Source organism: Diospyros lotus, chromosome 4 (genome assembly GCF_014633365.1).
Source record: "Diospyros lotus cultivar Yz01 chromosome 4, ASM1463336v1, whole genome shotgun sequence".
Classification (NCBI taxonomy): Eukaryota; Viridiplantae; Streptophyta; class Magnoliopsida; order Ericales; family Ebenaceae; genus Diospyros; species Diospyros lotus.
In genome coordinates this window covers 43,059,073-43,080,875 of record NC_068341.1, presented here as the reverse complement: position 1 = coordinate 43,080,875, position 21,803 = coordinate 43,059,073, and the positions used below count along the sequence as shown (strand labels likewise).

Sequence of the window (21,803 nt, the reverse complement as noted above, 5' to 3'; positions counted from 1 at the left end):
AAATCTTAGTCAAAAAATTTGATTCTTGTGTCTAAAATGAAGCTTAAGATGTCTAGTTTACAACCCAACAAACGGATCTCAATTTGGATATAAACACAAGGAGTTATAGACCAAAGAACATAACATGGTCAGTGAATCCGAGAATAAGAATTTAAGAGCAACAACTTAAAAATGAAGAAAACAAGCCTTCTAAGATGGAAACAAGGTTGAAGAACTTGCATTAAAATATAATCAAGAGAAGAAGAACTTACACAATCATAAGGAGAAGAAGAAGAAGAAGATCTTGAATTTGAAACAAGAAGGAAGGGAACTTGCCTTAGATGGTTGCAATCCAAAGAGATGAAGACACCCCTTGAAATTGAAAATTCCATAGTCTCCACTTAAAGCTTCAATGAAGAAGAACAATGGAGGAAGAAGAGACAATCGGGAGAGGGAGAAGAAGAAGGGAACAAGAAAGTAAGAAGAAAGAAAAGGAGGAAAAAAAATGTGGGAGACTTGTCTCCCAACTCCTTTCAATCCATCTCCCTTTTAATTTTCTCTAATTTACCCTTCATACTAACACACACAATTCACATATCTCTTACCCATTTTGGTCATTTTACCATTTTCTTAATCTTTTTTTCTTTTTAATTAAGATACCATTCTCTATGCCCATAACCCAAGCCCAAGTCAAAATATATAGCCCAAGCCCAAGTCAAAATATATGGCCCAATCCAATTAAGGCCCAATGGACTTTTCTTGAGATTTGGGTTCAACCCAATTCATTTACACTTAAGATTTAATTATTTATCAATGGTCTAATTCAAATAAGGCCCAAACCCATTTAGCCCACAACTTTGAGATTTTTTCACACCAAATATTATTTTCATTAATTTACCCCCATTACCAACTCATATAATATTTTTAACAATTAATTAATAAAGGCAACAACTCTAATGTGCAAACTAAAATACCCATAACACCTAGACCCACTAACGGGTCGTTACAATTCTCGTAATACTTAGTAATTAAAGAAGTGATCCGTGCTATATACGTGCATATTAAAAAATACAAATTTTTGAATGAAATAAAAATAAATTTTCAAATGGTATTTTTAAATTTAATAAAATAGATAATTTATAATTTTGTGAAAATTTCTTGATTACATGGTCACATCCATTTATTGGTAGAAAAAGAAAAATGACATATTTAGGCGATTCTATATTTTACAATTGAAACGGTCTCTCTCTTATTCTTTTCTTCATCAATGTCGACTAACTACGAAAATTCTCACCATTGTCACGTTAGACCCAATGCTAACCTTATAGTGCACAAAACCCCTTTTCCCATCCAAATCAAGCACCAAAGTAGAGCCTTGCTTTGATTTAAGTTTTGATTTTGAATTATTGATTGATTGTTTGATGAAGTTGGTGAAAAAAAAAATGCATTCCAAAAAGTAAGGAGTACTTGTAAGGCATGAAGGAGACTCGTTAGTTGTTGTTTTCGTCTCATTAGAAAGTATGAAAAATTTTGAAGGAGAACATCCGTTTATGAGATACAAAAATTCTCGTAAAGATTAAAAAAATGAGGAATAGATTTGTAGCAATGTAGAGAAAAGGAAAAACAAGGGAAAGAGAAAGAAGGGTGATCTTTCACAATAGTTCATATGATTGTTGTTGATAGAGAAGACAATGGTCAGTGTTGTGCGATGGTGGTGATGCGTGGTTATCATTGAAAATAATAACGAGAGATGTGATAAAAAAATCTAAGCTTTAAAAATTATATACATAACAAAATTTAAGTGGCGTTAGATACCACCATAGTTGGCTTATTTAGTGTCTTTAAAGAACTAAATACGTTATTCTTTGTATCTTGCAAATGGATGGTTTCTTCAAAAATTTTTCGTGCTCTACAAGTGCTCTCATTATTTTGAATTCATTTTTTTTTTGGTAGTAACTTTATGGATCGATCAATAATCTAAGATCACAAAAATCAAAAACTTGAATCCAAGGGGGGCTTTTTCTTCGATACTTGATTTGGATTGCAAAAGAGTTTTGTATATTATAAAATTAATAATAAATTTAACGTAATAACAATTATTATAAGTGATTATGGTTCATAACGAAAAGAATAAAGAGAAAGTGGTTATTGCCATTGATGAAGAGGACGACGTCAAGAAAAAGGATGATGACGATGATAAGAGATGATTGCCATTGATCGTAGAAAAAAAAAATAAAGAGAGAGATCTTGTTAAAATTTCTAAATTTTAAAAAATATTCAGATAATAAAATTTAAATTATTCACAAAATACTTCACGCCCTCGCACACGATCTATAGCCGGAGACAGTAATCCACCGACCTCTTTTATCTTCGAACATCACTTTCAGGTCTCTCTCTCTTTCTCTCTCTCTCTCTCTCCTCCGTCTCTAAAATCCAATGGCGTTGCTCGGCGAAGACGGCCGAGGCTACGAGCTGGCTCGGAGGCTAGAAAATCAGGGCGTGTGGCGGTCGTGGCTGGGCGACTCGCTCTATGCCAACTTCGTCCCGTCGCTCTCCTCACCGTCTACTTGGGAAGCCTTCATGCGAGCCGACGACTCCAAATCTAGGGCTCAAATCCATCTGCAACTGCGAGCGCGGGCTCTCCTCTTCGATAAAGCCTCCGTTTCCCTCTTCCTCTCCCCGCCTTCTTCCGCCGCTGTTGCCAAGCTAAACCCCAACTGTCGGTATCCCGATCACCGGCAAATCTCCCTCTTCGCTATTTCCCTAAATTCTGATGTGTTTACGTGTTCGTTTGTTAATGTGAAGTGGATTCGATTTTCTCAGATTTGCAGTTGCATGGCGATGATGTTTACTTCACTTTGGAAGATGAAGCTTGTGAGCAAGACGGTGTTGTTGCTGCTAGAACGGCGCCGTCGAAGGTTTGATATCTAATTGCATTGACTTGTTTCTTCATTGGAGGTTTTCTTATTAGTTCTACTTGACCTATTCTGGGATCCCTAAGGTTTTTGGGACGTGAAGTAGGGGATCATGTTTTGGAATACTTTTTATGAGAAAATGTTATTGGGGTGCTTGAAATTAGGGGCTTTCAAGGCTCTAGGTGTGGCGTGGAGCACTCTAGATAACATATGCCGGGAAAATCCTTTAGCTTCAAAATACTGGCAAAATCCAGTAAGAGAGGTCATTGTCTCAAAATATCAAAATGCTTTGTTCCTGGAAAAGTAAAACTCAAGGGTTGCTTTTTAAAGCAAGATGAAAAGAAATCGAATGATCATGTGAAGTTGGGGTTCTTCCATGTTCTGGATATGGTGGCTTTACGGAAAAGTGTATCAAGTGGATCAAAATTTGCATCTCTGTAAATAGTTAATGAGGTTCCGAGAGTTTTTTTTAGAGAGTTTGAGACAAGGGGATCCCTCATATATATATGTATATTATTTTGGTTATGGATTGCTTTAGTCTCATCATGTAGAAAGTTGACATTCTTGAGATTGAGGGGTTAATGGTTGCTTGTGAGGGGAGGTAGAGGGTTTCTGTGTCTCAACTCCTTTCTAGTGGAAGATACCTCCCTCTCTCTCTCTTTTTATTTTTTTTTGTGGCGTTAACATTAGCAAGTTAGGATCTTGAGATGCATGCTTATATGTTTTGAAGCCATTTTGCTTTTGGTGTTGTGTTCAAACTTCAATCTTTCCAAGAGAGAGATCATTTTGATAGGGAAAAGTTAGAATGTGTCAAACCATTCAAAGATTTTGGGATTTAGGGTGGTCATTCCTTGAGTTCCTATTTTGGTCTGCCGTTGTGACTTTCTTGTTAAGTTTAAAGTTAGGTGGAATGCAGCAGTGGATTGGCAAACCACAATTTTTCTTTCTTTTCTTTTTTTTTTTTGGGGGGGGGGGGGGGGGGGGGGGGGAGAGATGGTTTGGGTCAAGGTAGTCAGGGGTGAAAGGTGCCCTTAAGGTGCTAGGACACTCTTATAGCCTGAGGCGCTAGGCGCCAAAATAGTGCTCTCCTGAGCAAAGTGAGGTGCTAAAATGACAATAAAATTAATAAAAAGTATATTTAATGTGGAAAACACAATCAGGTAATGCATATAATAATTGAACATCTAAAATTCCCTCAGATACAGACAATCAAGTAATACAAGTTATCTTCAATATGTTCAGTATTATATAACAAACAAACAATGTTTCAACAAAGAAAACAAATAGTTAATATAAAATATATAACAATAAGACACAAAAGCACAAGCAGGCAGCAGCAACTGCTTTGCACAACACCTGTGGCTATTTTGGCAACAGAAAAGCCAGAGTTTGCCGACAACCCTAGATCCATAGTAGACCAGACTAAAAAGTTAGGTTGGACCGTTGGAGCAGGGATGACCATTGGAGGGCTGTGTGTCAGAGGCGAGCCTGCCATTTGAGATAAGTTGCCAGAAGGGTTGGCCACGTGCCAAGGGTTTCCAGTGCATGATGACTCCAACTGACCTACAGCAACTCCTCTTGAAGTCACCTCCCTCAAATCTGGAAATATGGAGAAATCGGAAGAAAATTACTCTGCTTTGCATTGGTTTACATTGCAGCAGAGAACGATCTCAAGTATGCTTCTCTCTAATCAATTTCTCATTTTTCCTCCTCTTATTAGATTTTTTAGGACATTACACAATCTTCTCTGACTTTTGGGGCCAATAACATTTCATTTTCATTTTGCTTTTTCCATTTTTTTCTTGGTTCTAGCCTAGCCGAGTGCCTGTGGTGCTCAACGCCTCATCATAGGCCTTCGCCTAGGCGGCACCTGAGTAAAGGGGCCTTGCCTGGCACTATGCGAGGCGTTTCCATGGTTCCTTGTGTTGCTTGAGTGCCTAGGCGAGTGCCTTTCTTGCCTTTGGCTATACTGGTATGGGTTTAAGTTCAAATATCACCTAGTAGGTTGAGATAAAGTGTGTTTTCCCCAGAGTGGTGGTGGGTTATGAATTAACAATTAAGGAATATAATTTGTTTCAGAGGCTTCTTAAGGAAGTGGCTTTGGAGGTTTGTGGTTGGGAAAGATGTCTTCCAAAAAGAGTTGTTGAAGGAAAATTTGGGGTTGATTGGAGCGAGTGAGTTCTGAAGAGGCATGGAGCCGGATATTGTGCAGCTGTGGCAGTTCTTTGGATCTTCTTTGAAGGTGGATAAGGGGTATAGAGAGAGTTTGTGTGGTTGTAGACTGCTGTTCAAGTTATTTTGATCTATTTGGTCTCACAATCGATAAAGGAAATTATAGGTGAGAGTTATTTTTATCTCTTTGGTCTTGCAAAGATAAATGAATGATTAAAGCCATCGTTCAGGCTTTGTAGCTACAGAGATTTTGGGCTTGGTCATACACAATTTGGTATTTCTTGGGTGATCCCTTATACTGTTCTGGCCCTTTTTCAGGCTCAGCACAGGAGAGCTATACAGATTGTTTAAAGCTTGGCATGTCGTTCCTTTATGTTCTTTTTGGCCTTAATATAGGAAGTTTAATATATATGGATATTTGAAGGGGTGTGACATTTTATCTTTTTTGTATGGAATCATTCCCTTCCAATTGTGGACAAGGGAGGACTGCCTCCTTGTCCTGAGACTTTTCTTTCCGTTTTAGATGTTTTATTTATGTCTGGGGATGGACAGGATCTTCCTGGGGGATCCTTTCCTATTTGTACTGGGTTTGCCTCATGGTGGTTTCTTTTTTTAATATGCTTATTTGCTTATCAAGGAAATATGTTGTTCAATTTCATACATTTTGCAGAGGATTAAGGCTTATGATTGTTGTTGTTCAATTTCACACAATTTCTGGTTGAGTAATTCACTAACGTTGCTAAATTTTTTTACAGATCCAATCTAAAGCGGCCACTAGTGTTGGATCAAGATATGGTGAGAAAGATATGGATAATGTGTCCCAGAGGTACCGGCATGATGACTTATTGCCAGAATCCTGGCTTACTCAGTTTTTTGAGAAGTATAGAGCTACTAAACCATATAAGTTATTGTGTGGGGATTGGGAGACAGACAAACGTTCCCCTGAGCAGATGGCTACTTATTTGAGAATTCTTGATAAGCAAAAGAGAAGACGAGTAGCCTTTAAGGAAGATGAACCCAGTGGTTTTGGCAATGCCATGTTGGAAAATGAATCACACAAACTTAGAAACTCAGGTCTAAGTGACAATGATGCCTCTGATGATGAGATGTACTTTTTTCCTGAAACCATGTTTCCATTTAACTGTGTTCCTGATAGTGCCCTTCCTCTCATAACTCGAGTGGAAGAGAAGCACCGAGTTGAGTTTAATGGTGTTCTTGATATGCTTCCCCAAATTATGACCCGGAGCCCTATCATGATCGAAAGGCTTGGAATTAGGCCAGAATATCTTAACATGGAACAGGGAGGACATCAATATCGTGGAAAAGTTGGATCTGATGGAAATAGAAAACTTCTTGCTCAAGAGCAAGCATCAGAATTGTCTAGAAAGGTGGTAGCTCGTGTGCTAGCAAATGTGGGGTATGAAGCTTCTTCACAAGTCTCAGTGGAAGTCTTATCTCAGTTTCTGAGCTGTCACATCTGTAAGCTTGGCCGCATCTTGAAAGTACTTGCTGATAATTACAAAAAACAGTGCTCAGCAATTGAACTAGTTAAGATGTTCCTTCAAACAGCAGGGAATAGGTAAGTAAGTGAAGCTCTGGTTACATCTTACGCTTGAAAGTGTTTGCTTGGTTTCTTATTCAATTAACATGCTTGTTATATAATTTCTTAATAAAATAAAAATGAACTCTAAGTTGGGCACAAAACTATTTCTAGGTAGATATGTCTGGTGGCTATTATCTTGGATGCAGCTTGGATTAATCTTGAATTCTGTTTAGCCAAGCTTGGTCTTAAGTTTGACAAGATCTAGGTTGCAACTTATGAGCCCTCTTAATTTGTTTATTGTTATTTTCTTTTTGGTGAAAAATTTGAATGAGAATAATATGATATTTTAGGTACATTTCATGCTTGACATTCTCGTGTAGATGATTATATGCTCAAATTTGTTACATGTTTTATGATGCTTTACGATGTTTGCTTTAGTTGGCTAACACCTGCAGCACATTATTTGAGAACTCTCATCCCACTAAGGTCTGAATGCTCCTAATTTCTCTTGTATGTATGTTGTTGCTTTGCTTTTATATAGTTGAAATCTATGTTGCACGGAAACACCTCATAGGAGCCGTTTTCTCGTTTCGGAAACGTTTCCTATTCCCGTTTCAGATCCTATTTATGCTTATTTTTTTAGAAGAATGTCCGTTTTCACGTTGCCGTTTCCTTTTGGAAACGTTTCCCATTTCCGTTTCCGTGCAACATAGGTTGAAATGCCATTTTGGCCAAAATAGTATTTGTATAAACAAAGGGTTTAGTTCAAGCTCATATATACTTGCCTTAATTGATAGATATACATGTCATGTAGCCTGAAAATCTAAACAAATGAATGATCAATAAGCAACATAATATCACAGTCCTGGCATAGGAATCTCTGACTTACTGGCTGATGTTACAAGAACTCGTGTCTGAGTATCATGTGCAGGCATGCATCTGAGGGGTAGATTCATCTAATTTTCTCATACCCAAGGACAAAAGAAACGGTTGTATTTTTTATCTATAAAGGTAAACTGTTTTTTATAAATCAATAAAGGGCTTTTAATGCAAAAACTGATAAATTTATTTTAGCTTTATGCAGACTCTTATGCTTTAATGTGTTTTTGGAGTGCTTGTCCCCACAAACATGTCATATGCTCGATGTCTTATCATGGGTTTTGAAGTCTCTGTTTCAAGTGCTTAATAATATTTGAAAAAATCCATGAAATAGAATTATCCTATATGAATCTGGTTCTGCAATATTATTTGATATGCTTGATATTTTACTCTTTGTGATGTATCCACACCCCTACTGAAACTTTAGAGTGCACATCTCAATATCCTAATTGTTTGAGATGGTCAAGTCATGGCTATGCCATTTACTTGACCAGTTTTGAGCAGACTCTGAAACTGCAGCTTAAATGCTTGAACCAGGTCACAGAGGCTGAATCATGAGATTAGTTATTTACTTGCTTTGCTCGCTACTAAGAGGGAAACATATGAACTTGGAACTCCATAGAGGTGGATCCAAGTGCTCCAAAATTTATATTCTGTGATGGTTTTCTCCAATGAAGATCTTAAGAGGGATTGGATTTCTTCGATAATGCCTATGATAATTCAATATTGCAATTCAGCAATCAATTTTCCTTATTTTCTGATACACTTTTGGCTTCCAATATTTCTGAGCGTGAACAATCCCTTTCTCAAATGGGGGGATTACAAAATCACAGCCCAAATTAGATTGCCCCATTGGATAATAGAGCTTTCAAGCCTTTATCAATTGTTATCATTAATCTGCAGATCTATATCAGAGCTATTTTATTGTTGTAATTATATATTTTGGTGCTTGACAGCTTTTTGACTCTTGGCTTCTTAACTGCCTTCTTATAGGATTATGCCATGTTTAAACTTTAGCCTATCTTACATGTCTTACATGTGTCTGCTACCTTCTTCCTCCCTTCCACTCTGGGTCCATGTGTATTAGTTAGCTAACATATCCAATTTTATGGTTGCAATTAACTAACCTATTTCACTCCTACATTGTTAGTAATCTTGGGGCTTTAGCAGAGCTTGTGAAGGATAGTACAAGGAATTCTGCGCAACAAGCTCAGCAACAAATACAGGTTATTCAGTCGCAGATGCAGCCACAGCAGCAGGCTCCCATTCGACAAGCTCAGCAAGTAAGCATCACTGCTTTCTGGTCTTTCTATGTAAATCTGCTTTGCTGCTGGTTTACTCTGTAGTCTTTCTTGCTCATATGAGTAGTGTGGGGAACTTTGGTTTGTGGATAACGGTTACAGTTAAAGTTTTAAAGTTCATCCTGGCATGAAAACCATGCCAGCTTGAGTTTTCAAGTCCTGGCACCTCCTTAGTTAAATTGTTGTAAATTTAGGATTTATACTCTTTAAAAGGCTTGGCTGTGGACTTGTAAATTTAGGATCTAGCTCTGTCGCACTGCAGCACTGACAGCATCTCCAGTTTAAGAAGCATGTGCATGAACAAACCAAAATAAGATTTCATAATAATGCGTGAACATGACAAAAATAATGAATAAAATGCAGGATAATACTAATTTAATTTAAAGCCTTTATTTTATAGTTTAAAAATAAATAAAAATATATTTCACTGATCTATAAGTGTAAATATTATTGCAATAATCTTGTGCTGGAAGTTTGCCAAATTTTTGTTCCATTATAGCTGTCTAATATAAACATGACATGTAGCAGCACCTTCTATGCTTTTCATGCTCCGGCATAAAACATCCTCAGCTTTTGCAAGGGTATTGGAATTTGTGTTTTTAAAATTGATTTGTTGTCATGATGTAATCATCAGTAAGATGACCAAAATGATTACTGTGGTGACTCTACAGATCCCAAGGCCAATATATACACAGATGCCGCAGATGGTTAATTCCCAGAATCTGGCTTTTCAGCAGCAGCAGCAGTTGGAAAGAATGCGAAGACGCCAGCAACAGGCTGCAACTCGGCCTGGCATGAACATGAATATGGAGAATGTAAGACCCTTGGTGGAAGTGAAGATTGAAAATCCTGAATTTCCAATTGAAAGTAATGCTTTTGGCTCAATGAATCCCCAAATACAGCTCCGGCAATTTCGACAACAGCAACTTGCTGCCTTGTCAAATTTCAATCCCCAAGCTAGCAGTCAATTCAGGCAATTGGCTTCACTTCAAATTCCTCAAGCCCAAACACCGTAAGTCACCATTTTCCCCTGTCGAATCAATTCATGATGCAATTCTGACGACATTCATGGTTTTAATGCAGGAGCATGGGCACTGCCAGGGCTCCCCCCGTGAAGGTCGAAGGCTTTCAGGAACTGATGGGTGGAGATGCTACACTAAGGCATGACTCAGAGGAAAACAAGTTAACATCTCCTCCCAAGTAAATAGTGAAGAAGGTAATCATGGATAACCAAACAAATCTCCTAAGCTGGGTAACCTTGGTAGCCATAATCAAAACTTCTGCTTTGAAAATTTTGGACTCTTTTTGTTCGTCAACTCTTTTTATTATTCTTTTTTTCGTCAAGTTTGTTCTGCAAGTCTTTTACCTGTATATTTTGTGTACATAATTAGATGATATACAAGGAAAATTGGATTTGGGTAGAAGTTTTCCCCAGATTTCTCTTGTATGGTGGTTCCTAGTTAAATGTTCTTCGTTCGATCATCACCGCCAGAAGTGCATGCTTCTGATGAAGCTCTTCAGCATGTTTAAACCGTTCAGGTTCAGACTCTGAGCAGCTTGTCATCATTGGAAAAATGCAAAATCTCAAAGAGGTAAAGAACAGCTGCTTCTTTGAAAAGGTAAAATCATTTGGTGGGCAGCTGAATTCCTCTAGTTTGGTTTTGTTTTGTCCGCTCCCCATAAAAACTAGATGCAGATAAGCAGCAGCTTAAATTAAACACATTGAAGATGGCAGTTGAAATGTGGGGCTTATCTGCAATCCTCATAAGTTGTTGGAAGCCATGCACGTAGGCAACCTTAAGGTACTTGACCTTGCTAAATTTTGAGGGTTCTGGCGATGTTATGTTTCTAGGGGTGTCGACATAGAAGACTTTGTGACCCTACAGGCATATGAGCATTGTGAGCTCTATCTAAACATGGAATCGTGTGATATGGAGGCTAATAAAGTGCACTTAAGGCTCTCTGTTTACACAAAGCAAGTTAGATACCTTTCTATTAATGGGGCATCATCACCTCTCTGACTCTGAGAAGCACCTGAGCAGGTGCCACTGCGAATAAATCCATGAATTTTGGTGCACCAACCAGCTGTTCTTAAAGAGGCTGAGCATCTGCATAGATTGACAAGAAACTAGCTACTTAGTTGCGTGGCTCAAAAGGGAGAATCGATAGTCACTCAACTGTCTACTGTTCACCAATAATCTCCACAGGAGCACATCCCATCTCTGAAGTGATGGAATCTCTTCGCATCTCTGGCAATTATCTCTCTTCCCACAGCTCTTGATACAAGTTTCATCCAATTGTGACAGTCCCCACAGACTCTCAGATTCTTCAGAATCCTAATAGTAGTAGCCCTGTTACTGCTCTTCCATAGTGCAAAAGCTACTGCAAGCTTCTCACTATGACAATACAGAGACCTCTCTTTCTCCTTGTCACCCAAATCTTGCAACACAAATCTTGTATCTGGGACATATCCCAAGCCCTTGATCTTCTCAATCAATTCCTCTAGCATTCCATAAATCTCATTGGAATTTGGGTGAGACCTATCACCAGCCATGAAAGTGTGAACCTCCCTATCAATATCAACCCAACTCATTGCAGGATTCTTCCTCAGTCGCATTTCCCTCATCAGGCTCTTCATCTCAATCACTCGGTTCCAGTCACCAGTTGAAGCAAAAAGATTAGACAACAGGACATGAGCCCCGTCATCTCTTGGTGCAAGTTCAAGTACCATATTCGTGACTCTTTTTGCCATGTCGACCTCCCAATGAATCCTGCATGCACTAAGTAGTGTCCTCCACAGAACTACATCTGGATTTTCAACTCGTGTTACTAACATTTCGGCCTCTCTAAGTCTCCCAGCACGGCCAAGCAGATCAACCATGCACGCATAGTGTTCGTTTGTGAGATTGATGGAAGGATTAGAGCTGGCAGACGCAAATATTACAAGACCTTCGTCAACCAACCCTGCATTGCGACACGCCAACAGAACACTCAACAGTGTTTGATCATTCTGTGCAAGGCCCAACTCTTTCATCCTCTCATACAATGCCAGTGCCTCATGACCAAACCCATTTTGAGCAAAGCTATAGATCATTGTGTTTACAGGTGCCAAATCTAATTCAAGTAGACCATCAAAAACGGACCTGGCCATGTCTACAACCCCACATTTCCCATACAAGTCAATCAGTGCGGTGCCTGTGTATTTGTCTGTGCCCAAGCCAAATTTCAAGACCATGGCATGGATTTGCTTTCCCTGTTCAAGCATTGCAAGGCTTGAACATGCACAGAGAACGCTTGAGAATGTGAAAGAGTTTGGTATTACTGAGCTGCGGATCATTCCGCGAAACTTGGATAAAGCAATCTCTTCTCTACCATTTTGCACAAGACCAACTACAAGCGACGTCCAGGTCACCTGGTTTGGGTTAACAAAGTGCTTAAAAACTTTCAGAGAATCATCAACTAAGCCACATTTAGAATACATGGTGAGGAGTGAAGTTTGGGAAGCAACAGCAGATTCAAATCCAGATTTGATAGTGACACAATGAATAAACTTACCAGTAAGCGAATCCTCCAAATTCCCACACGATATCAGGATGCTTGCAAAAGTATACTCATTAGGCTTAATGCCTTTGCTGATCATCTCTCTGAAAACCACCATAGCTTCACCATTTTCACCACATTGAGAGTAGCCAACGATTAAAGCTGTAAACAAAACAACATCTTTTTCGAGAACTCGATCGGCGACCAGACGAGCTTCCTGCATGGTCCCAAACTTGGCATACATATCCACAAGCGCGCTACCTACAAACACGCTTGACACTTCGAAACCCAACACCACGGACAGCCCATGAGCTCTCCGGCCTTCAACAAGAAGACCCAGATCGGCAAATGCCTTGAAAACACTCGAAAACGTGAAGTCGTCGGGCATAACTCCCTCCAAAATCATCCTGTCATAGAGCCTCACGCCCTCTTCGCTCAGCCTATGCTTAACGTAAGCAGCAATCAAGGAGTTCCAGGTGACTACGTGTCTGTGCGGCATTTCGTCGAACAGTTTACGTGCACAATTCATTCTACCGCACTTGAGAAAGCCATCGACGAGCTTACTGCCTAAACCGAGGTGAGAAAGCCCGCGTTTCAGCATATGGGTTTGAATGATTGCAAGCTCAGTTATGGATTTTGTCTCTCTACATCTCTGGATCAGTGAAGCGTAGGACGGATGACCGTCCGATAAGGTTGGTGGCGATAGAGTTTCAAAAGCTCTTGCAAAATTCAGAAACTTGGCAAACCCAACAGTATTTCTGTTGGAATTGCAGGGAATTGCTTGCATTTCTTCTGGATTTCAATGTCCTAACGCAAAGTTCAGAGCTTTCGATCTCCAACGGATTGCATGCCTTTTGGCATGCAAGCACGCGAGTGTGTATATTCCGTAAATTACCGCCGCACCCACGAGGTTAGGCAAAATTCAGATAACCCCCTCTTTATTTTGAAAAACTACAGGGACCTTCTCTGTTATTAAACATCAAGGAAAATTTATCATTTGATTTTGATCCCTCTAATTTTCTCTCACCCCTTCCCTCTTATTTAAAAAAAAAATAAAAATAAATAATATACTAATGGTAGTCAATAAATTATTCGCCATCATTAATAGCCGTTGGCATTAAATAAATCTTATTTAGATGAACCTAAATGACTTTCTAATAAACAATTCTTTCTGTCTTTTTTAAAAATTGCAACTCTTGTATATATATGACTAGAAAGAAAATTGAATTTGTGGAATTGTAAGGGTAAATTATAATTTTAGTAGATTGTGAGCATATTTTAGTTTAGAGAATGATTATCTTATTTATAGAGATGAGGAAACTGACAGGTAAAGGAAGGTAAAGGAAGAGTCACAATATTTGGCGGACATTTTGAGTTTTCTCTTAAATTTGTAAGCGAGAATATTGGAAGGTCTCTTAAATAACAGTTCCTGTGTCATTATAAGAAAATATGACATTTAAGATGGATTTTGAGACGAATTTCAGTCTGTTAGGAAAACAGCTATCACTAATTTTGAGATGGATTTTTTCGTTTATAATTTGAGACGAATTAAGGGATGAATTTTTTCCATCTCTAATTTGAGATGAATTTTTTCGTCTCCAATTTGAGAGGGATTTAGAGACGAATTTTGAGATAGATTTTGAAACGAATTTTAAATCCGTTTCAAAATCTATCTTAAATTTAAATTTAATTAAAAAAATAAAATTAATTTCTTCCAAAATTTTAAAATTAAATGTGATAAACACAATATACAAAACTGAAAAAAAATAATGCATAAATATTCATTAAAATAAATTCATGCAGTATTATTAATAATACACATAGTCCATTAATAATAAATCCATGTAGTATTAATAATAATACACATCATTCATTAAACCGTCTCAAAATCACTTTGAATTATTTGTCTGACAATAGGGTCTGCCTTCTTCCAACTCGAGTATGCCTGCTCAAATTTGCTTTGAATTATTTGTGAAATATCCCGTTTGTAAAAATTGTTATCAAATGTGTTAAAGCGTACACTAATTTGTGAACTCATATGCTAAAATAAAACTTTTTTTGCTGAAGTTAAAAATGATTAGTAAATAAAGAATACTTACGAGAAATCCAACGACATATCATAGAACAATTTTCAAGGGTAGCAATGAGCGTGAATAAACCTTCAACTTCAAGTGGCAATGATGAAGAAAGCCCATCATTGCTAAGGTAAGGTGTTTGTGGGCTAGGAGAATTAAATCTCATGTCAGACAGAGATGAGTGCCTCTATACAGAATTAAATGATGGTGAGGAGTTTAACATGTAAAGTAATGAATAAGCTAAAGATGAGATGTAGTGTGTACCAATGAATATATGCATGTGCTTCTCATTATTACTTTCTCTGAATTGACAATGTCGCATAACCTGACCATATGATATTTGGTGTGCCATACTTCACATTTTATAATACAAGAAGAAAATAAATGAAAATAAATACTTCACATTTTATGTTAATAAACAAGACATCTATTTTTTTTTCTAATCCTACTTGTATAGACATTGGCGAATATTTTTATAAAAAATAAGATGAAAAGACTTATAATAATTTTTTTTTTATATTATGCTATTTCAACAATAGTTAGTGTATTATATTGTATGACTAATAAATATAAATGTATAATGCAATAGTACAAGACTGTCACACTAATCACTCCTGAATATCTAAGAGTATTTAAAAAAAATTAATTATTATAAATCTAGGTGAAAGTGGATACTTGGATTTTGCAAAAGTTGTACTTGAACAAGTTACTTGGAATTCTTTGTACTCCATCAGCTCTTTAATTCGGTTAATGACATATAATTGTCCATTCTCACCAAAATATTCAAGATCTCCGATATGTATCCAACTCTGCTTATCTATTGTGAGTCTCATGGCATGTGGACTATTATAATAACTTGAAAATGAAATTTACAAAGGCATTATATCGTTTTGGCATGAAAGGAGGAGTTTGCATTGAAAAATATTCAACAGTGTAACAAATAGCATCTAAGTTACATGAAAACAAAAACAGAAATTTTTTTTGATATGAAATAGAAATGCAAAAATGAATATTTTTTTAAAAAAATAGACATAAATAAGATCCGAAACGAAAATGAGAAACATTTCGAAAACAGAAAAATAGCTCATCTGAACTGTTTCTGTACAACATAGACTAGCATAAGAGGTTGTCATGATCCTATTTAAAAAATATTCAAGCAAAAGAAAACAACTTGCTTGCATTAGAATAGAAGGCTAAAAGGAAAATAAAATGAAAGGGATACAAAAACTTCTACTTCAGCACATATTCAAGAAGCACTTGATCGAAATCCAATAGTTAGTGTGAACAAAGTAAGTAAAATCATTAATTATTTGCATTATACTTTAGATAGTCTATCATGGTGCAGACATTCTTCTTGCATCAACATCCATATGAGAAAAATCCACTGGCTTGTATGATTGCTAAGATCTATACATTGAAGCCATGGAGACCTCTTCTAAGATGAAAACTGAAAAATCTGATACTTGGCGAACATTGTTACCATTTTTGCACACACATAATTTTATCACTTTGTAGTATTGGACTCCTGATATTCTCAAAAAATAGAGAAAAATATATCCATTTCGTATAAAAAATGTTTCTCATTTCTATTTCCGTGCGACCTAGTGCATAAGTATGTTTTTGGATCTAAAGAAGACAATATTATCTTATTAGAACTTATTTTTTTGGAAAAACGTAATATGATGATTAATTTATTTTATTAGGGATTCAACTATTTTATATTAATTACTTGGCTCTAATATATCAATTGATGATATCAATAATTATATGCGTTGAGTGAGTTTAAGGTAAGGTAATTATATATATTTTTATTTTATAGAATTATAATTTTTTTATTTAACATTTTTTTGAATTGATTTAAAGGTCTTTTAATTATTTAATCATCTTACGTCTTAGATTGATTAACTTTTAATTTATTTTTTAATTATGTGGTTAAATATTAAATTTTAAATAAATAATATTATTTAAATTTATTAATAAATTATAAAAGAAACACTTTAATTTTTTATTCCCCAACATTCGTTTTCATTCTCACAAGGGAAGCAATTTTTCCCTGTCATTGACTTTCCCTCCTTATTAATATTTGATTCCATCTATTTTACATCCTCCAAAAACTTTCCCTCCCTTTTAATTTTTGTTACCCTTTAATAATGGTGACAAATATTTTTGTTGCTTTTCATGATTTTGTAAAAAAAATAATTTCATCATTATTAATATTTTTTTACAAAAAATTTATCATTTTTACAAATTATTAAGATAAATACTTTTGTTACTATTAAAACATTGAGAATATGACGAAAATATTTGTCATCTGATAATTCTAACAAAAGCATTTTTGTCACTGTTTTCAATTTTGTGACAAATAATTTCATTAGTTTTAAAATTTTCTTACTAAAGAAATTTGTCACTTGTGAATTATTTGACACAAATATTTTTGTCACTATGGGACATTGAGAATATGACAAAAATATTTGTCACCCTTTTATAATTTTGACAAAAACGTTTTTGTCACATTTTTTTATTTTATGAAAAAAATAATTTCATCAATATTCATATTTTTTTTTTACTAAATGTATTATCTATTGACTATAAAATTATTTTGTCATTAATAAGATACTATTTCTAAGAGTGGTTTATATCTTTAAAATAGTGGCGAAAAATTTGGTTGTTAATTATTAACACCATTAGTGATATAACTATTTTGTCATTAATAAGTCAATAATTTTGGCATAACATATACATACTTTGGTTCTTGAATAAGTTACTAAATTATTTCATTCTATTTTTTAATACCATTATTGATAAAAACATTTGTCATTGATACACTATAGATGTCATAGTCAAAGTAAATAATTGTGTGCTTGGTGACGAAAGTAATTTCGTCACTAATGATAAAGTATTAGTGACGAAATTTTATTTGTCATTTATAAATTTGTAGCTAATAATCACATTTTTTGTAGTGATATTTCAATTTAATTTTTCTTTAGATTTAGTTTACATTTATATATATATATATTTAGTTTTATATTTTTACATTTTTTTCATATTATTTTTATATTTTATATTATTTACATAGGACTCTTATGATTAATTAAAGTGCTATATTAGGATCATATATATGTTACTTTATAAGTACATGAAATGTTAACTTTAAATGTATGATTTCATTTATATTTTTATTCAATTTCAAAAATTAATTTTAACTCATTTAAATTAAAATAAATTTATATTATATTTTTAAATTTCATGTCACATCAACCATATGAATTTAAGTTAATTCATACATTTATGATTAATCAAACACAATGCATTGCATTTATTAATCAAACACAATGAGATAAATTAATTAAGTACCGAATAGTATACTAAATATATTATTAAATGAATAACTGCTTCATAAAGATATAATTAAGTATATTATTAATTAAAATCATGTTTGATGTACTACACAAAAATTGATGTATACTATATAGAGAAATGTACATTTTGATCATAATTGATATATTATTATTCTTAATTCAAAAAATTATTACAAAATTGTGTGATATACTAAGATTTTGAAATTTTATGTGTTTTTCTTGACTCTATCATTAATTTAAGAATATTTATATAATCTTTTCAATCTAAAAATATTATTTATATATTTTCTAAATATTATTCAATTCAATTTTAGTGTACTTTTCACATTAAACAAAATATAATTAATATACTTTTTTTTTAAAATGCGCCCCTTTATCTATCTCTACTCCCATTTTTTCATTTTGTATACATTTAATAAATATTACCAATAGTTACTTATTATACATTTAATATATATTTTAATTTATAAAGTTTTAGTTTACATTTATATATATTTATTTATACTTTAATTAAATATATTTCATTTTGAGATATATTTAATTTCTATATTTTTAAACACAAATTTTAATTTTTATAATATTTTTAATTAATTTAAAATTTTTAATTTTGAGACAGATTGCTTTCCGTCTCTAATTTGAGATGGATTTCATTCCCGTCTTTAAATTTGTCTGAAAAAAATTCGTCTCAAATTTGAGATAGAGAAAATCTGTCTCAAATTAGAGATGAAAATTCTTTCATCTTAAAATTCGTCTCAAATTCTTTTGTTTCAAAATTTGTATCAATTTTTTCGTTTCAAAATCCGTATCAAATTCGTCTCAAATTTGAGACGAAAAAAATCCTTCTTTAATATGTTGTTTTCTTGTAATGAGTGACTCAGGCCTTCAAGAGACCTGTCGCTAGTCACAGCCTTGATTTCTTCGAGTAAAGTCACTTAGACTAAAGTCCATTTTGAGTGAGTTTGCTCGCGGATTGAAATCTCTCGTGGGTCTCTCTTGAGGATCTTGTGAGTCTCCCACTTTAATCTTTCATTTAGGCTTCTTACTCAGATATCTCGTCCAGGTTTCTCAATGGATTGTAGGCTTCATTTATTGGATTTAGGCTTATCCTTGCGCATAAGCCTACTTTCTTGGACACAATAGCAATGAATTAGAGATTAATAGAGGAGTTCTTAAACCAATGTAACTAGTCCATAATTGGGATTTGAAGTTATCGTATTTAAAGATGAATGATGAACTCTCAATAGTAGCCACGTCCATAACCTCAATATTTTTAGTTGGGATAATCCAATCAAAAAGAGAAAATTGTGACAATCAAGATGATTAAAAATTGCACTTTGGTTATAAAAAATGTCTTTTTAAAATTGCCCTTATTCTCTTAACATTTCATAAATTACATATTAGGTATGTTATTTATTTATTTTCTTGAAAATTACACTTTAATATTTCATGTTTTGTGCATTTTAGCTTGCTTTTGGTCCTTGTAGTTATTTGGGTCTTAAGGGTTTGAATCTGTTTAAATTGAATCGAAATTAGAATTGATATAAAATTTGGATTGAATAAAGGCAAGACCAAAGACCAAATGAGACTAAAGTAATCCAATTTGGTAAAGTCCTATTAAATCTGTATATATAACATACAAACATACTACAATATACAACATACTACACTAGATCTATTTTTAAAATTTTTCAAACTAAATTTATTTGGTCTTAATTAGACTCAATTAGGTTTTTCGGTGTAGACTAAAATTTAAACACTCTTATGGAATTAGTTGGTCATATAATATTTTAGAAAGAAAATTTTATTTAGACTTAGTTTATTTGGTGATGATAGATTATTTAGTCAATTAAAAGCGTTAAGATTTAAAAATTTTATAGACTTAATACATATGACACCCCCTCAATAATTAAAAAATATAGCATTTAATTAGTTCTTTATGTGTAAAATGTTAAGATTCAATATCTTAATTATTAAAAATTATTATTTTAAGTCCTTACTATAATAGAATGTTAGTGCATGCATGAATGTGCCTCGTTTTTAAGAGTGACACGTCATGTGAATGACTAGTTGGCAGTGTATGAATAGATTGATTGATTTATTGTACTTTTTCAACAATTAAAAAATATGGTGTTTGATATCTAATGTATAAAATTGTCAAAATTTCATATATCTACTATTAAATATTTTTTTTATTTTAAATTCTTACTCTAATTGAGAGTAAACAAAGTTGTTATCATTGGCAATGCAGAACATACATGTAAAAAAAAAAAAAAGTGTTATGTCATTAAGAAATTACCTCAGCAAGACACATCATATCAAAATTTATCTTGATGAGAAAAAGATCAAATTACCCATAGCCTAAAAAAAACACTAAATCCTAAACATCTAAATCTCTGAATCACTAACCTAAAAAACACTAGCTTATTTTATTTTCAATAACAAAATATAACAAAATTAATCTCCATGCATCTTTTCTCTTTGTTGAACTCGGTTCTATTACTTTCTTATTCTTTTGTTTATATCATTTTTTATGTCTTAGGGTAAGGATTTAAAACAACAATTTTTAATAATTGAAATACATGATTTTGACATTTTGCATATTAGGGATCAAACGTTATATTTTTTTAATTATTGAGAGAGCATAATAAACCAGCCAACTTATTCAAAATACTGCCAACCACTTATCCATGTGGCATGCCACTTACAGAAATGAGCGTATTCATACACGCATTAACGTTTCGTTATTGTAATGACTTAAAACAATAATTTTTAATAATTGAAATATTGAATTTTAACGTTCCACCTTATATTGTGGTAGCCCTAGGTTGTCCACACCTAGTATGTTGTCTGGTACCATTTCGGTCACTTCTTTCTATGCTAGACCAGATTAATCTTGTATCACCAACACCCACGTCTCAATTTCTCGCGTAACAATTATGCAACTGTAATTTTTCAATAGAAACAAAGGAAAAAGACAAAGCAGAGAGAAATTACAAAAGGCAGAAGCAGTGAAAATGACTTCTGTAACTCTCTTATATATATTTTCATGTCTAATTTCACTTGCCTGCTTCACCCCAAGCTTCTCCAATTGAGCGCCATGTGTGAGGCACTACCATTGGCTAGGGCGGTGTAGGAGTCGACTTCCTCAAGCACTGGGAGTTGACTTCCCTAGGGAAAAGTCGACTTCCCTGCCCAACAAGTTAACATTTAACCTGTTGATTATCGAGATGCATTGGGTACAAGATGTCGATACCAAACATAACACTATATGGTGTATGACTTTTTAGGTTCACTGTCTGTTAGTAATTAGATAACAACAAAACTCATTTCAGTATCGATCAACGCTTTGACCCATCACCAGAATCTTTCCATATCCCTATTACGATACAAGGGTTCCTGAATAGCTCATAGTAGTGGTTCAAGACAATATAAGCAACAATGAAATCCCATTTCAAGTGAAATTATTATAGTTGAGGATTACTGTATGCTATAATTCTTCCATCTCACTTAATGTCAGGGTGACAGATCCTCTCCTTAAGCACTTGTTTCCATGCACTAACAATACGAAACCACATAAATGAATCTCTTCACTTCACAATTAGATGATTCGACGCATTAACAAATCTCGCACACCAATACATAAGACAATTGTGTCAGTTTAAGTCCAAGGATCAGTAACACCATCACAACTTAACGATATGACCATTATCCGTTATGCCATGTGGTCAATTATCGACGCCACATTTGGTGTATTGTTCTCCACCAACCACTCACGAGTTTACTAGAGACATCCTTATGCCATATGGTGTGTGACAAATTGTAATATCCCAACATTAATAAAAGTGTAAATTAAGTTTAATTAAATAATTAATATGATATAATTTTGTGTGGTTGTGTGCAGGTGCGTGGAAGCTGTGGAATGGCCAGTGGCCATATTTTTCAAAGTGAGCAGAGAAGAGACAGGGGGAGGGGCAGAGAGTTTAGCAGTGAGAGAGAGAAAGAGAGGGAGAAAGGGGGGTGGCTGCCATGGGAGCTGGCCG

At 34.5% G+C, this 21,803-nt stretch overlaps 2 protein-coding genes across 2 annotated transcripts; one reads left to right on the top strand and one right to left on the bottom strand.

Annotated features, from left to right (window-relative positions):
- Window positions 1-2,346: 2,346 nt before the first annotated feature.
- Window positions 2,347-10,223, top strand: LOC127800328 (uncharacterized). Its single transcript, XM_052334877.1, has 6 exons — window positions 2,347-2,698; window positions 2,803-2,897; window positions 5,822-6,645; window positions 8,639-8,771; window positions 9,461-9,801; window positions 9,873-10,223. Exons 1-6 carry the CDS (start codon window positions 2,416-2,418, stop codon window positions 9,991-9,993), a joined length of 1,797 nt encoding a protein of 598 aa, XP_052190837.1. The 5' UTR covers window positions 2,347-2,415; the 3' UTR covers window positions 9,994-10,223.
- Window positions 10,224-10,371: 148 nt separating this feature from the next.
- Window positions 10,372-13,211, bottom strand: LOC127800327 (pentatricopeptide repeat-containing protein At5g65570). Its single transcript, XM_052334876.1, has one exon. The coding sequence runs from the start codon at window positions 13,114-13,116 to the stop codon at window positions 10,978-10,980; it is 2,139 nt and encodes a 712-aa protein (XP_052190836.1). The 5' UTR covers window positions 13,117-13,211; the 3' UTR covers window positions 10,372-10,977.
- Window positions 13,212-21,803: the final 8,592 nt, after the last annotated feature.

Bases quoted from the DNA above. Each gene is read 5' to 3' on its own strand.
- LOC127800328 (XM_052334877.1), top strand. From the start codon at position 2,416: ATGGCGTTGCTCGGCGAAGACGGCCGAGGCTACGAGCTGGCTCGGAGG. The intron at 2,699-2,802 runs GTCGGTATCCCG...CGATTTTCTCAG, and splicing joins TGCCAAGCTAAACCCCAACT to ATTTGCAGTTGCATGGCGAT. The intron at 8,772-9,460 runs GTAAGCATCACT...GTGACTCTACAG, and splicing joins CCATTCGACAAGCTCAGCAA to ATCCCAAGGCCAATATATAC.
- LOC127800327 (XM_052334876.1), bottom strand. From the start codon at position 13,116: ATGCAAGCAATTCCCTGCAATTCCAACAGAAATACTGTTGGGTTTGCC.